The sequence below is a fragment of the Emydura macquarii genome, unplaced genomic scaffold (assembly GCF_026122565.2).
Source record: "Emydura macquarii macquarii isolate MOO-44397 ecotype Brisbane River unplaced genomic scaffold, CSIRO-AGI_Emac_v2 contig_3035, whole genome shotgun sequence".
Classification (NCBI taxonomy): domain Eukaryota; kingdom Metazoa; phylum Chordata; order Testudines; family Chelidae; genus Emydura; species Emydura macquarii.
In genome coordinates, this window is record NW_027133172.1 from 521,965 (window position 1) to 538,726 (window position 16,762).

Here is a 16,762-nt window from a genome sequence, read left to right on the forward strand (position 1 = left end):
ATCTATCAGAAGGAAGAATCTCTGGGAGAGGGAGATCCATTTGTAGGCCAGATCTTCAGTGGGATCCATCCAGATCTTTGGGGAGGCATCCAGGTTGGGTCAGATCCCTGCTGTTCTCCGTGGCAGGACCGTGCCGCCACACAGCAAGTGGGAGCGGTGCGGGCTCTTCCTACGGCAATCAAGGAAGGCCAACCCTGTTCGGGTTTGCTGTGGGCTGTGCCAACCTCCCCCCACGTGACTCCGCAGTAGAGCTTGGTGCCCCGTGCCGCCGAGAGGCCTTAGACTTGGGTTGACCTCAAAGCGAGGAAGGCAGTCCAGGAAAAAGAAGCCTGACTACCCTGTAGCAGATGGAGCCCTCCTCATGAGCCCTCCTTGATCCAACTGGGGCGGGAGTATTTCTCTTCCTTTCCCCTCCCCAATATGGCAGAAGCAGAGGAGTGTGAGCTTCTGGTAGAGGAAAACAGCTCAGTTTTCCCCCCGTGGGTTTGCAAGAGAAGAGTAGATATGACCAGCTGTGATGCCCTCTTGGAGAGATGACCCATTCTTGCTTAGGAAGCCGGCTGCTCCCGTTAGCCCTGGACGAAGCGGGGTCTACACTGAGGGGAGTTGGGTTTGAAACCCACCCTTTGTTAAACGAGGATGGTTTAAACCAGTTTCCTTTTCAATTGCGCTTGCCTCCGCACAGCTCCCAGGCCAGGAGGTGGAATCCCATGCTTGGGCCAGTCTACAGATGACCAGCTGACTTGTCCTAACCTCGGCGCCCCGCGCCCTGTCTCTTTTAAACCTTGGTTAGAAGCCATTCCCAGTGGAAGGGGAGGAGGAGAGGAAGGAATTTTGCGCTGAGGGGAGATGCCGTTTTTATGTCCAAATGTCAGACTGCAAAAGAAAACTTTAAGGTGCAGAAACTATTTTCCAGAATAAAATAAAAGCCAGACCTTTTTTGTCTTGACGGGTCCGTGCTTTCTGCTCTCCGTCCCCCCGCCCTTGGATGGCTCCTCATGCTGAATATGCTTGGCCCTGGTTCTGAATGGGCCTTCTCTGGAAGGGATTGTCTCGGAGCACACACTTCTCCTTCCTGGGGCATGTCCTGAACACCCTCAGCTCCAACCACCCTTGCTCCAGCGCCTTGGGGAAAGGCTGGCTCCCTCCCATAGCCGCACTAGTCCATTGAGGAGCTGTTGGCCTGATGATGCTTAAATGCAAACATCTGGCATGGGGAGAACCACCGAGAGAGGCTGAAATGAAGCTCTTCCCAGCAGGGACCCCTGGCTCATTGGCGAAAGGCAGCAGGCTCGTGGGCTATTTGTTACCTTTGGTTGATCAGTGGTCCATCGGGACAGCCATGGGGGGTTAGCGGGGTGATCTCTGGCTCCCCTGATTACTGTAACATCCCAGAAGTGGGGAAGGATGTTTGAAAAATGACCGTGTGTGATACGAAAGCTGCCCTATGAAATCAACAGAGCTCACCCCCTCATCTGAGCCGGAGACCAAGACCTGCCTTATGCCTGAAGCCACCCCCTTATTTGGGAGAGCAGGCGATGCTCCTCTAAAACAAAGGAGATCAGGGTCCTCGTGTGCGAGCTTCTGCCCTAAAGGGCTTCCACCCTAGACAGCCAATGGGTAGGAGGGTAAACTGAGGCACAGAAGGGGGAGTGACGTGGGTACAGCCACACACGGCAGGTCAGTGGTACAGCAGCACCCAACACTGCTCTACCCACAGAACCAAGCCACCTCTGACTGCTCCCACACCCTCGGGGGTCCTTCATAAAGGGCCTGATGCCCACACTGGGAAATTGGCATGGTTATGACGGGGTGGTTCCTACCGGGGATGTAACCAGGAGGCCGTGGCGTGCTCACAGCCGCGGTGATGGGCAGGGATAGGGTTCCTTCCCGGTGGATCTGATGCGTGGACGAGGCCGGGTTGAGAAGAAGAGCGTGCACGTGACCCGCACCGTCCTCTGGTCCTGACTGCTGCAGCTGGGGCAGGAGGGGAGGTGTAGAAAGTCCAAGCTCCTGGAGACAGCCCCGTGGAGATCGGAGGGGGGGAAATCTCTGCAGAAGTATCGAACCACATCAGTGGTAACCATTTGAAATGGTCTCATCTCCCCCACGGTGGGCCCAATCCACAGCGGGCTCATCTTCACTGCAGAGATGATGCACGCAGGGAGTCCTGTCCACACACAAAACCCCTGAACTTGAGCCGAGGGAGGCTTTCGACTCCAGCTGGCTGGGAAGGGGGTCATCAGCTGCTCTCCGCTCTCCATCGCAGTGCTGAGCTGGGCTGACTTCTCCCGCTGGCAAGCCCCAGCCCGTGAAACCATCAGCAGGCTGGACCTCTCACCTGGCCCCGGTGATTCTTATCCATCACAGGTACGTAAGCGTCCCTGCCTCTTTCTGAGTGCAACTCCCGGCCAAACATCATGAGCAGTTTTTCAGGAGAGTGCAAGAGCCCCTTCCTTGTGTGTGAACATCTGAAGATCTCTGAAGGGGCTCAGAATAGTACTGTACTATCCTACCAGCTATTCCTCCACCGGAAAGTAGGCCTGGATTCCTACCGGCCATGGATTTTCAGAGCAGCAGGTGGTACCCGGGGTTCCTCGGTGGTGAGGAGAAGGCGAGCTGCTCTCACGGAGGGGGGGGGGGGAAGGGGGAGAGAAAGAACTGAAGGACAAAAATGATCTTCAAAGAGCAGGTGAAGCAAGTCCTGGCTCAGTGGGTGGCATCTCTTTGTTTCCTGCACGGTGGCTGATTAAACATGGCTAAACGTGGGGAAGAAAAATAGTGAAGGTGAAGTGATGGGGCCAAGGGAGGGGGGGCAGAATAAGGTGTGGAAATAGCACCCAGCAGGCCTGATTCCCAGCCCTCTGCTCTAACCACTAGACACCACTCCCCTGTAAGAGCTGGGGATAGAACCCAGGAGTCCTGACTTTCTAATAATCTCTTTCCTACCTCACAGAGGTGCTGTGAGGATCAATACATTACGGATTGCGAAGCAGCTTGAGATCTACAGGGGAAAAGCACTCTAGAAGAGCCAGGTGGGGTTATTAATGTGTGAATTATTTGGTACAAATCCATGTTCTCCAGCTGTTGGGATGATTCACAGCAGGCATTTTTGTTTACACTGGAAAAGACATGAACAGAGTCAAACCAGCCTTAAATTCCCCGTCCCTATCAACCGGGAACTGGCCTTCCCCTCCCCCTTATGAGGACGTGGGGTTCATCCCCGTCACTGGGGTAGAAATGTTTGCATCAGCCCGTTGCTATCGCACTGGCAGCACGGCCGTGACTAAGCTTCCTACTGTCTTTCTTTACGGGCTGTTCCCAGAAATTGCACAACTAAGAGGAGTGCAGGCAAGGCCTGGCTAACAGGAGTGAGATGGGGACTCGACTCTATTGAGACAGACTAGTATTAGTTATTATTTGTGATGAGCCGTGCCTGCGAGCCTCTCTCCTGGCCCAGGACTCTGCTGCGCTAGGTGCTGTACAAACAAAAAGCAAAACAACGCTCCCTGATCCAGGAATGGATTCTCCTTCCTACCTTTGGCCCCTCCTGCATGGACTCCTTGAAGGACTTAGAACAAATGGTATTGTCTTCATTTAGACCACCGTTCCCAGTTGTGACCTCTGCCCCCTCCTCACACCCTGTTGTTAGAGGGCTGTTTTACAGTAGCACATGGAGGCCCCAGCTGAGATCAGGGCCCTGTGGTGCTGGGTGCTCGCACGGACACACAGCGAGAGCCAGTCCCTGCTCCCATACCAGGTAATCCAGCCAAAGGAAGAGTGTTTGTTGTCCCTTGTTTGCCAAAGAGGGGCCTGGCATACAGAAAGATGGAGTGTCTTGCGCAAGGGGCCTATGATTCTATGACGTTGAACCCAGATCTTCTGAGTCCCCGTCTAGGGCCCTCATTTCAGAATCAAGCCGTTCAGAGCCAGTCCATATACCGTATAGCAGCAACAAGCCATTCAGAGCCAGTCCATATACCGTATAGCAGCAACAAGCCATTCAGAGCCAGTCCATATACCGTATAGCAGCCCTGAGCCATTCAGAATCAGTCCATATACCGCATAGCAGTCCAAGCCATTCAGAGCCAGTCCATATACCGTATAGCAGCCCTGAGCCATTCAGAATCAGTCCATATACCGCATAGCAGTCCAAGCTATTCAGAATCAGTCCATATACTACATAGCAACCCCAAGCTATTCAGTGTCACTCCATAAAAAATATAGCAGCCCCAAAACCATGCAGTCAGTTCATATAATGCATAGCAGCTCTCTGTCATAGAAAGTCATCCCATATGAAGCCCCATCTTCCTATTCCTTAGGTCCTGCTGCCACCTTGTGGCTATTCCCAGCCACTCATTATGGGATATTTTAAAGGCCCTCATGCTGAGTTCCCCATTTGTCTTTCCTCTTCCATCCACCCCAGCACAGCAGTTTGATACAAAACTTTCCTCCCAGCTGGGTATGCAGCAGTAACTGCCCCAGTCCTGGGGGGCTCTGCCAGTCTCCACAGCAGTCCCATGACTGCATCGGGGCTGTCTGAGAGAGTACATGGCTTACGGTTGTTCTGGCTGTGCAAGTGAAGGTCGGTTTGGGTTTTTCCCACCTGTCCACGGCACTGAGACCCTGTGGTCGTTTTGTTCCCTGACAACAATGAAAATCGTCCCTGGAACGGATCAGAAAATTTGCTGTGTGAACGAGAGGAAAAATTTCACCTAATGTGGGTTTTTTTCCCCTCCCCCCATTTTGTGGCATCTCTGTCCATGAGGGTTTTTAAGAACAGGTTAGACACACACCCGTGTGTCGGGAATGGTTCGGGTAATACTTGGTCCTACCTTGAATGCAGGGAACTGCACTAGATGACCTATTGAAGTCCCTTCCGGCCCTACATTTCTGTGATTCTAGGATTAGGACGAGAGAGAGTCAAAACCGCAGCAAGAACTGGATGGCAGGTCCCCTAGCTTTGGGATGAGGAAAGGGTAAATCCTCTCTGAGTATCTGTAGGACGTGGGATTGTCCCGGAGGGCGGTCTGCTAGATAAAGAGCCATGGGGCTAATTGGGACCCAGCCCAGACTGGCTGAAAAGGGTCCTGAATGCCAACAGGGGCAGCATTTCTCTGGGACCTGGTCTACACGATAGATCTCTAGCAGGATAACTAGACAAATCCACACCCCTCAGTGATATAGTTACACTGACCCTAACCCCCCATGTAGACAGCGCTATGTCGGCGGGAGAGTTTCTCCCACTGACACAGCGCCCACCTCTTGGGGAGGTGGGTTAGGGTTAGGGTCTCCGACAGGAGAACTCTCTCCCCTTGGCTGGGGGTGTTCTCCACGACAGTGACACAGACGCACCAGTGCTGCATTTTCCATGTAGCTGTGCTCTAGGACAGCAGTTCTCAACCAGGGACCGGCGTTCCCGTGGGGGTAGGCAGCGCTCTGCCAGGAGGGGACCTCAACTCACCCAGCTCGCTGCCTGCTTTTGCAACAGGCCGTGGAATAAGCACGAGCCACGTCCGTCCAGAGGAAAATATCATACAATGACTGGTTCGTTCCGCACTATAGGCCATGCACGGAAACCCGGGTCCCATATTTATAGGCCGATCAATTGATCTGATGATTATATGGTAAAAATGCTAAAGGGAGCGACGCCCGTATTTTTATGGCGGAGTTTTGTCAGCACCTCGTTTTGGAGTGGGGTGAAAGCTGGGGGGTCCGCGAGACAAATCCTGAAAGGGGGACCGTGGTCTGGGAAAGCTGAGACCCCCACGGCAGTCAGCCTCTGGTTTATTCTTTCCCAGCCACCAGAGGGCTCTGGCTGTTGCAAAGGGAAGGGGACCGCTTTATTCTGCGTCTCTCCCTTCAGCACTGCAGGTATTGAGCTTCCTGGGTCAGACCTATGTGCCTGGCTGCCTCCTCCATTGTGCTGTCTCAGCCTGCGCCGAGCTGACGCAGGGCCGGGGCCAGACCTGTCGTCAAAGCCACCCCTGCGCCCAGCCCAGGTGGTGAATTTCTGCGGTGGCTGGAACCAGCCCCCCGGGGGCAGCTCTGCTGACATCAGCGCCTGAGCCTGCAGGTGATGGAGAGAGACCTGGGGGAAAGGGCTGGGGACAGGAAAGGGGAGGGCCCTGCTCACCCCATCTCTGCTTCCATGTGTCGGCCAGTCCCTGATAAATAGGAAGGGTCCTGAGCTCCTCCATCCCTCACCCATCCAGCTACAGGAAAGTGCTGGCTGGGGGGGATGCCCAGCCCTGGGGACTGTCCCCTTTGATCCTGCTCTTTTACTAGCGTTACAGACTCTGTTACTGGGGGCGATTTCAAAGCCTCTGGGTGGGTTTAGTCTGGGTGGGAGGGCGGGTTGGGGCTGGGACCCTGAATTTTTGCCAGAGTCTAAGGCAGGGGTAGTCAGCTTTTTGTTTTTTTTTCTCAAGATCCAGGTTTCTTGGTCACGGTGTAGACAAGGAGAAAGGTTTTTCACAATAACCAAGTGATAATAAGTGGACACAAAGGTGTCACGCTCTGTTCAAAAAAGCATCTGGCGGCCTGGATTTGGCCCGTGGGCCACCTGTCGTCTACCCCTAGTCTCTGAAATCTCCCTAGTTTTTATTTGCCAGAAGCTGGGAATGGGTGACAGAGAATGGGTCACTTGATGATGACCTGTTCTGTTCATTCCCACTGAAGCACCTGGTATTGGCCACTGTTGGAAGACAGGACACTGGGCTGGATGGACCATTGGTCTGAACCAGTCTGACCATTCTTATGTAAAGCATCTGTCTGCAGGGAAACAGCCAGGGTGAGATCAGGGTGTGAAATGGACTCAAGCCCCTTCTAAAAGTTGCCTTGCTCACCCGAGACAGGCTGCAGAATAATCACCCCCTTTTGCTCTGGATTCACATCCTCCAAGGGGCCGGAGAAGGGAGATGGCGAAAGTGGAGCCGGTTCAGGTAGGGGATTTTCAGGGGAGCTGCTGGGGGGGGGGTTGTGCTAGAGGGGGAAGGGCAGGAATGACACGGGCTGGGGGAAAAAGGGGGACAGCCTGGGACAAAGCGCTGTGACTGGTTTTTGGAAGAGCCCCATTGAGAAGGGGGGGGGGAATTCTCCCCAGGTCTGGAGCCGAAAATGAGCCCCTTGGGCTGGAAAAATGAACCAGACTCCCAGGGCTGGAGCCTGGACCAATTAGCCCAGAGGCTGCTCTGGGATACGAAGGGGGCACCCAGCTGGGAGGTGCAGGGGAGAGGCCCCGTCCCCTCGCACCCAGCTCCTGGGAATGGGGAGGGTGTTAGAATTCCTCTCTCCAGACCCTGCGGGCTGCCCTCCCAAATCAGCCTCCGGCTAGTAGGTGTGTGGCGAATCGGAAGGCCCCTGCCCTTCTCCACAGACTGGGAGGGACAAAGAAATCTCTCTTTCTCCCCGTCCTGCATCCTCCTGGCAGCTCTGAGCAGGGTGGGGGCGGGATTCTGCTATTCTGGCCCCCCCAGAGTTTCCATTTTATCAGCCCAGCTCCCCTGTGAACAGTGGGATTGTGGCTGGGGCGGCAGGTGCTGAGTGGGGGACTTTTGTTGTTTCAGGAGCCGGTGACCTTCGAGGAGGTGGCTGCGTATTTCACCCAGGGGCAGGGGGCTCTGCTGGACCCTGGGCAGCGAGCTCTCTATAGAGACAACGTGCAGGAGAATGATGAGATGGTGACCTTGCTGGGTAAGGGATTCCTGTCCCCTCGGTTGTTAGAAGCTGGGTGGGTCTGTGATGTGACCAGTTCACTTTCTTCTCAGATTCTTCCCTGGTCAGTTAAATTTCAGGGGAATGGATCCTGTAATCCCAGATTCACTGAGAGGGACGTTCATCTCCACACCCCTTCCCGCGGGATAGAGGAGGCAGAAACACGGAGGCGATGTAATTTGTTCCTATCCCAACAGTTTTCAAGGGGGTGGAAGCCGAGCGTCTGGATTAATTCTCACTCGCACACAGAATCCCGGTTCCCCTCCCTTCCTGGGACTGGCTCCATCCGTGGGGAGGGCTCTGGGATCTGCAGCTTTAGAAACAGGTCAGGGCTTAGCACCAGAGCTGGGTGCACATCAGCACATTTCCCCACCGTCCACAGATCCTGGAAACGTCTACTACCGGTGCGACACGACCCCCATCAGCCATCTGCTTTTGCCCAAGGGTTCAGTGACCATGTTCCCGTCCCTTCAGATTCCACATTCCCCCCAGTACGTCAAAAGGCCGGGTTAAAATCAAGGACTGTTCTTTGTGACAAAGGCTCTACCCCGGGAGGACGCCCTCTAATCTTGTCTGATTTCACCCCCTGAGCAGGATTTCCCATTCCCGAACCTGACCCGATCATCCGGCTGGAACCAGGGGGAGAGATGAGGGTCCCAGATCTCCAGCCATCCCAAGACAGGGAGAGGACAGGTGAGAAATCCATGCAACTGACACAGAAACCTTCTGGGGAGTGACAGCAAAGTGGGGGGCTCCAGCAAATGTGCAGCCAGCGATTTCCCACAGTCCTGCCTCACTTCACCCAGGTCTGGTTTGTAGCCAGCAGGTGTCACATCCTCACGGTGGCTGTCACCCACCCCTCCCGACTGACAACTGGCAGGAACTCCTTCCTTGGCTCAACTTCCTCACCGGCGCCCCAACAGATACATTCAGGGAATTGACCGACTCTCTTAGAAGCCGTAAGCTCTTGGTGCCAAAATTCGGCCCCGGCTAATCTTTTGTAATGTTTATTAATCAGGATCGCCAGGTTGCTTTCCTTGTTTGGATGGTTGGCTGGGGCAGCGGTTCCCAACCTTTCTGAGTGAACGCCCCACTAGTCAATATTAGGTATAAAACATGCCACCCCTGACCCCCCCGCCCTGCCCCCTCACAGGCCATAAACACACATAACCCCTATAAACACATATAATGATCATAATAATACTAAATTACATAAATCATAATAAATGTCTCTTACGTGAGTAAGAAGCTCAGCCTTCCTTGGCACAGCTGCCACCGCCTGCCCCATGTGGCCCCCTCCCTTTTCCCATCCCTCATGGACTAAGGGAAATGGAGGCAGGCTCTGGTGAGTTGGCCGGGTCAGGCCTCCGGTCAGGGTCCCAGCCAGTGTGGGGTTGCGGGAAGGGCTGCTTCTCTGCTCCAGCTGGGGTGGAGCTAAGGACGGAGGGGGATTGCACCCAGCGCAGAGCTCAGGGGGCTAAATGACCTCAATATTACTGAAGCCTCGTCCCCCCAGGGGATCCAACCGCCCAGGTTGGGAACTGTTGGGCTGGAGAATAGGTAGAGAAGCAGTCAGTTCTTGGGAGATGGAGGGAGCACCTGGTGAAGCTAGAGGGGTTGGAAAAAAGGAAACTTTCTGCTTGGAAGATGGGGCAGAATAACCCAGTTGTAATGGTTCATGGGGCACCACCAGGGACCCACTTCAGAGACGTTAAAATGACAGCTGGATTAGTACATTTTGCCTGTTTCGATTTCCCCAGCAGTTATCGTGTTGTGTTTCCCTTCTTGTCCCTTTCACCCGGCCCAGGGAACGACTCGTGTCTGGATTCTCTCTGTGTCCCAGCGGCTGGCACGATGGCGAGCGAGAACCAGGAGGAGAATCCACCGCCGGCAGGTCCAGGGCAAGTGAAAATGCACGGAATGCTATCGGCCGCGTCTGGAAGGGACTTTTCCCGGAGTCACGCATGGGGAAAGGATGCTGGAAATCAGTGCCGGTCAGAAAGGCAGCTGGGAAACCAGCCAGGGGAGAAAGTGGCTAAATCCATTCATCGCGTGACAGGATGCAACGATCTCAAAGAAACCACAGCCCCGCAGAGAATCCACACCGGAGAGAGAGAGAACACGTGTGCTCAGTGCGGGAAAAGCTTTCATTGGCCCTCCTATCTCATTAGACATCAGAAAAGCCACACGGGCGAGAAATCCTATAAATGCCTCGACTGTGGGAAAAGCTTCAGTCAGAGTTCACTTCTTGTTAGACATCAGAGAACCCACACGGGAGAAAGACCCTATAAATGTCTCGACTGTGGGAAAAGTTTTAGCGACAACTCCCACCTCGTGGCACATCACAGAATCCACACGGGCGAGAGACCCTACAGATGCCTGGAGTGTGGGAAGAGTTTCATTCAGAGCTCCGTTCTTGTCGCCCATCAGCGGATCCACACGGGAGAGAGGCCTTATAAATGCCCCGACTGCGGGGAAAGTTTCGGTCGGACCTCGGAGCTCATTGTGCACCACAGAATCCACACGGGCGAGGAACCCTATAAATGCCTGGACTGTGGGAAGACGTTCAATCGCAACTCCAACTTCGTCGTGCATCAGAGACTGCACACGGGGGAGAGACCCTGTAAATGCCGGCACTGCGGGAAAAGCTTCCGGCAGAGCTCAAACCTTATTGCGCATCAGAGAATCCACACAGGCGAGAAGCCCTATAACTGCCTAGAATGTGGGAAAAGTTTCATTCAGAGCTCCCAGCTTATCACCCATCAGAGGCTGCACAGGGGAGAGAAGCCCTACAAATGCTTGGACTGTGGGAAAGGTTTCAACCTGAGCTCCAGCCTCATTAGACATCAGGGTATCCACATGGGAGAAAAACCCTATTACTGCCTTTGCTGTGGGAAAAGCTTCAGCCAGAGTTCACAACTCATTGTCCATCAGAGAATCCACACCGAAGGCAAACCTTGAATGTGAAAGAAGCATCTGTTGGGGTCCAGTTTGCATCCAGCATCAGCAAAGCACCCTGGGAAGAGATGTCTTAATCTCTCTTCAGTGTTGTTACTGTGAGGAAAGCTGCAAGCAGAACTAATGCCATCTTGGACATCAGATACTCCACACCATGGGAGAAGGGATGGGGTCAGAGAGATCTGCCCCTTTTCATTACCTCTCTGCTCCTTTCCTCTGCTCTGCCCATTCCACATTCACAGATAGCATCCCACATTGTAGAAGGCCTAAAAACACCTAACGCCCTGGGAATCTCACCTCAAAGCCAGCACCGTCGGCCTGTGAGGGTTTTACTCCACTAGGAATTAAGTTCAGCTAGTGCATTTCTCCTGACCCGGACCGAACCTCTAACACATTTACTCATTTAGACTGACCCTGAGCCCGGCTCATTTCTCCACTGTTAGCAGAGTGATTGTTAGAACGGCTCAGGTCCCCCGTCATTCCCGGTTATTCTCACAGGGCTGGAGGTTGTGCTGAGGAGACTGCTGGCTCTGTTTGTTTATCATCCAGCGTCAGGAAACAGGAGATTCTAAAAGAGTTGGGGCAGGGAGAGAAAAATGTGGCGGTGGAACCTCTGTGTGACTTGAGGGCAACAGGATGCGTCACAGGGATCCCCCTCCTTCGTCCTGGTGATCCCCTCTCATGACAGCAGCATCTCTCCAAAGCGTGGAGAGTTTACCGCCCTCTTCTACCCTTGCCTCTCTCAGAGTATCACACATGACTCCCCCGTGCTTAGGCATTGCTCTTTGGTAGGCTTTGATCCTATTTCAGCAGGCTAGAGATGAAATTGTCTCAATCCCCGGAGAGAGAATTCCCATGTACCCCAAATCCAGTGTGCTCGTTCTGAGTTTAAGCCGTAGTGAATTGATAAAGCAGCTTCTGGGCATTTTCCTGCCAAGCTCAGCTCGTTTGTAGGTGGGAAGGTTGGGTTTTTCTTTTCTTTTTCATGACGACGATGCAAAACTTTTGTAAATAAGATGTCTGAGTGAGAAGGGGGCTCTGAGAGAAGCAGGCATAGGCAGTTCAGTGGAGAACATGGGTACGTCTGCTTTAGAATCATAGAAGATGAGGGTTGGAAGGAACCTCAGGAGGTATCTAGTCCAACCCCCTGCTCAAAGCAGGACCAACCCCAGCTAAATCATCCCAGCCAGGGCTTTGTCAAGCTGCACTTCAAAAACCTCGATGGATGGAGATTCCATCACCTCCCTAGGTAACCCATTCCAGTGCTTCACCACCTTCCTAGTGAAAAAGCTTTTCCTAATATCTGATCTAGACCACCCCCAATTTATTTTATTTTTATTTGAAGATTTATAATACGATTTATTTTTTCACACAGCTGAGGTAAGTGGAAGACGCTTGTGCACCCGTGTTAGACTTTGGTACTGGACTGCTCTGAGATGAGGAAAGAAGTATTATGCACTGGTTGAAGATGTCTTCTTTAGTATGACGCTCATTGAGCATGACTAATTTAAAGTAAAACCATTTTAAAAGCCGATATTTTGTCGGCCAAGTATCATTGGCTGTCAGAATGGTCATTAGCCTTTATAAACTATATTGATGCAATATAGTCTGATCAATATAGTATTACCACATTAGAAGATCATGAGAACGCATTGTTATCCATTGCCATTGTGAGAAATGTCTCTGTAACAGGATAGGTACGTGTTGGACCCACGTAGGAACTGGACAGATCTGTGTTCCTGACATGCTCCACAATGAGCAGTGGGCCACAGGAAATCTGACATCCCAGTTGGTCACCTTCTCCCCATCCACCATACTACCTGTGTGGGGACAACACAGACTGTCTTGGACACCCTTGCCCCCCCCCACAGGGATGTCCTGGGTAACTAGAAGCCTTAATTGGGATTGGAGATGCTACTTCTTCTGTAAATTCACCCCGTTCTCTGGCTCAGATTGACCTGATCTCCCTGGGTTTCTGGCTCTTGGCGTGTTCAGGGCAGTGACTGGATCCCAGCGTCTTTCAGCCAGTCTCTCCTGTTTTCTACCAGCTGCAGAACATTGCCCTGTTTTGGTGCATGTGGTGCAAGGTGTCGGGCAGGGGCAGAAATGCACCGTGCGGAGCTGGGCGCTGGATGGGGAGGAGGGTGTCTTTTATTCCTTGCTTTGGAACAATAAAGTAGAATTAAGTTTCTCAAACTTCCAGAGTCCTTTGTCTTGAATAATGAGTGAAAATGGCCATAAGGGAGTTGGAGGCTGTTGGGGGAGTCTTTTAGATCTGGTGTTTCCCCAAATAGAAATCTGGACACACATAAAGGCAGGTATTGTTGTAATTTGGAAAAGCGTCTACAGAGCTAAACCACAGGGCTATTGCATGTAAAACCCGGAATGGAGGTGTTTTTTTCTGTATTACATTCTTTCCAGTATCGATTAGGCCAGAGAGTTTCCAAAAGGCACAAACACTGAATGCACACAACGCACTGAAAGGAGTGTAAAGCGCTGTAAACAGTATTTGAAATACTCACAAATAAGGCTATGGGTTGGTCATGGACTCTGTGATTTTAGGTGACCTCCGTGACATCAGTCCTGGATGGCAGGGATCAGGCTTCTGTGATTTTAACCTTTTCATTACTGACCTTGCCACAAAAAGTGGGAATGGGCTAATAAAGGTTGTGGATGACACCAAGTTGGGAGGTATTGCCGATACAGAGAAGGATCGGGATATCATACAGGAAGGTCTGGATGACCTTGTAAACTGGAGATAGGATGAAATTTAATAGTGGAAAGTGCAAGCTCATGCATTTAAGGGACTAATAACAAAAATTTCTGCCGTAAGCTGGGGACACATCAGTTGGAAGTGACAGAGGAGGAGAAGGACCTGGGCATATTGGTTGATCACAGGGTGACTATGAGCCGCCAATGTGATGTGGCCATGAAAAAAGCTAATGCGGTCCTTGGATGCATCAGATGAGGTATTTCTAGTAGAAACAGGGAGGTGTTAGTACCATTATACAAGGCGCTGGTGAGCCCTCATCTGGAATACTGTGTGCAGTTCTGGTCCTCCGTGTTTAAGAAAGATGAATTCAAACTGGAAGAGGTGCAGAGAAGGGCGACTAGGATGATCCGTGGAATGGAAAACTCAAATGGAAGACTCAAAGAGCCTGGCTTGTTTAGCCTAACCAAAAGAAGGTTGAAGGGAGATATGATTGCTCTCTATAAATACATCAGAGGGATAAATACCAGGGAGGGAGAGGAGTTATTTAAGTTCAGCACCAATGTGGACACAAGAACTAATGGATATAAACTGACCATCAGGAAGTTTAGACTCGAAATTAGACGCAGGTTTCTAACCATCAGAGGAGTGAAGTTCTGGAACAGTCTCCCAAGGGGAGCAGTGGGGGCAAGGACCCTAGCTGGCTTCAAAACTGAGCTTGATACATTTTTGGAGGGGATGGTATGATGGGACAGCCTAGTTTGGCAATTGACTGATCTTTGACTACTGGTGGTAGACATGCCCGTGGCCTGTGATGGGATGTTAGATGTGATGGGTTCTGAGTTATTACAGAGAATTCTTTCCTGGGTGTCTGGCTGGTGAGTCTTGCCCACATGCTCGGGTTTAACTGATCGCCATATTTGGGGTTGGGAAGGAATTTTCCCCCAGGGCAGATTGGCAACAGCTCTGGGGGGGTTTCGTCTTCCTCTGCAGCAAGGGGCACAGCTCTCTTGCTTGTGGATTCTCTGCACCTTAAGGTCTTTAAACCATGATCTGAGGACTTTAATAACTCAGTCATAGGTTAGATGGTTATTACAGGAGTGGGTGGGTGAGGTTCTGTGGCCTGCATTGTACAGGAGGTCTGACTAGATGATCATATTGGTCCCTTCTGACCTTCAAGTCTATGAGTCTATAATTTATTGTTTATTGCCCACAAGCTGCCTGTGACTTTTACTAAAAATACCTGTGACAAAATTTTTGCCTTACACAAGAATACATTTGAATCACACGCTATTAGGTAGAAAAACCTACCCTGGTTCCTTATACAGACTTAGCCCCCTCCGTTATACGTCTTGCACAAGTTTTCAACCCAAAATCTGCATGGCTGCACTTTGGCACCCATGTGTTGGTGCGTTGCCCCTCTGATCTTATTTCAGAGACATTTTCTTAGGCCTTTTCCTCACTGCTGAAACCAAGATGCCTTGTCCTCAATGTGTTTTTAACCTCAGAATAGCGCCTGCACCTTCCTTACCCTGAGGTTAAAAAAAAACGCATCCCCTTTAGCAGTGAGGGAAAGGTCTAAGGGTTGGATTCAGAAAGGGTCTGGGGTGTTGTGATACTGATCTTCGCAAGCCTAACTTTTAGGCACCGAGCAAGTCACAGGAAGATACTATAGTTCCTTTATGGCCAGTTTTTTATTGGCATTCAGGCGACTTTGCAAGGATTTTGCTTTGAAAATCTGGCCTTGAGTGAATATCTGGGAACCAAGTAGTGCAAACAAGTGGTGACACTTTATCAAGCACTTGGGTGTTGGCCAGCGAGGCAAAATAACCATGGACGATTTTACTGGTAGACACGGAAGACGTTTTGACACCAACCCAGGACATGAGTCAACCTTGAAGGCCATGATCCCAAAGAATAAACTTGCGTTGTAAAAAAAGAACAAAATTTTTTTTGAATTACAAACTAAATTACAATGTTGCAATACAAGATGAGGCCAGAAACATTGTGTGAACGTGACACAATCAGACTGGGTCTGAACAGGGACTTGGCATGGTTCTCTCATTACAAGAAGTGATTGTCACTGGTCACACATTCTCACCTCCTAATCAATGGTTGTGAATAGGCCTCAGCTACTCTAACTGAATGGACTTTGCTTATACCTACCTTCCCCATTGTTGTTCCTTTACCCTTAGATATATATATATACCTCCTATCTGATTTCTATTCCTTACACTTGACAAAGTGGGTTACAGCCCACGAAAGTGTATGCCTGCAGAAATTCAGTGTTAGTCTTTTAAGTGCTACCGGACTCTGGTTGTTTTTGCTGTGCACAGACTAACCGGCTCCCCCTCTGGAACTTTTCACCGTGATTTGGGCTTGCTGAAGTTGCTCGCAACCATAGAATCATAGAGTTGGAAGGGACCTCAGGAAGTATCTAGTCCAACCCCCTGCTCAGAGCAGGACTAACCTCAGCTAAATAATCCCAGCCAGGGTTTTGCTTGACAAATCCTTTCCTTGATCAGCTGCGGTTGAAATCGATATTGACCAGCACAGTGAGGTCCATCTGCACCGGGTTAACAAAGGCGAATGATGAAGGGCTGAGAGTCATACAAACAGCATTTGAAAAGAAATCATCGAAAGGGGTGAAACTCCATTGGCAGAAGACGGGAGGCTCTTTCCTGCTGGTCCCCTGCCCAGTCCCTCGTCCCTGGAGTCACAGGTGTCTGCAGAATCCGGGGCTGCCCCAGAGGCTGGATCCGCCACCGGAGAAAGTCCCACCTGGGCTGGGCACAGAGGAGGGGCTTCGATGAAGGTCTCTCTCCCCGCCACGGGGAACAGCAGCTGCCCGGCCCCGGCTCCCAGATCCCAGCGGAGCAGCCCGCCGCAGCGTCTGCCTGACCCAGGAAGGGAAACAGAGAGAGGCAGATGGGTGCAGCCTCCCTCCAGCCAGAGCCGGAGCCCGCTGAAGGGAACAGCCAAGGGACCCTCCCCTGGCCGGATCAGCGTCCCCCCTCTCTGCCCTTTACCCATTGCAACCCCCCGCTCCGGGGTCCCCAAATACCGCGGCCCCAGCCAGCCGCAGGAAGTGGATCGCCCCCGCCGCAGTAACTCTTGGTTGCTCCTGAACCCCCTAGTCCCTTTGCGGGATCCCCGAGCCCCGGTGGCTGCCGCTTGCTGGGGCCCCCCCGGGAGCGGTGACCATGGAGCAGTAACATCCCGCTTCCCCCCCCCCCCCCCCCAGGACACCCCATGCTGGGAAGACGGAGCCCCCGCCCCCCCCCGCTTCCACAAGAACCGAGGACCCCAGACCGGACGGGGAGACGATCCCCACGGTGCAGCCCCTGCTCTCAGAGACGGCCCAGGTTGGAGTGAAGG

The 16,762-nt window shown here is 52.1% G+C and overlaps 2 protein-coding genes across 2 annotated transcripts in view; both read left to right on the forward strand.

Moving 5' to 3' along the window:
• The window catches only part of LOC137141274 (zinc finger protein 208-like), a 134,723-nt gene that overhangs the window by 106,174 nt on the left and 11,787 nt on the right, over positions 1 to 16,762 (forward strand). The window contains exon 6 of the mRNA XM_067530105.1: positions 9,850 to 10,666. Within this exon, the coding sequence (XP_067386206.1) occupies positions 9,850 to 10,666 (817 nt within the window). The remainder of the gene's footprint in view (positions 1 to 9,849; positions 10,667 to 16,762) is intronic.
• LOC137141290 (zinc finger protein 707-like) lies at positions 6,921 to 8,453 on the forward strand. Its single transcript, XM_067530125.1, has 3 exons — positions 6,921 to 6,944; positions 7,569 to 7,695; positions 8,311 to 8,453. Exons 1-3 carry the CDS (start codon positions 6,921 to 6,923, stop codon positions 8,451 to 8,453), a joined length of 294 nt encoding a protein of 97 aa, XP_067386226.1.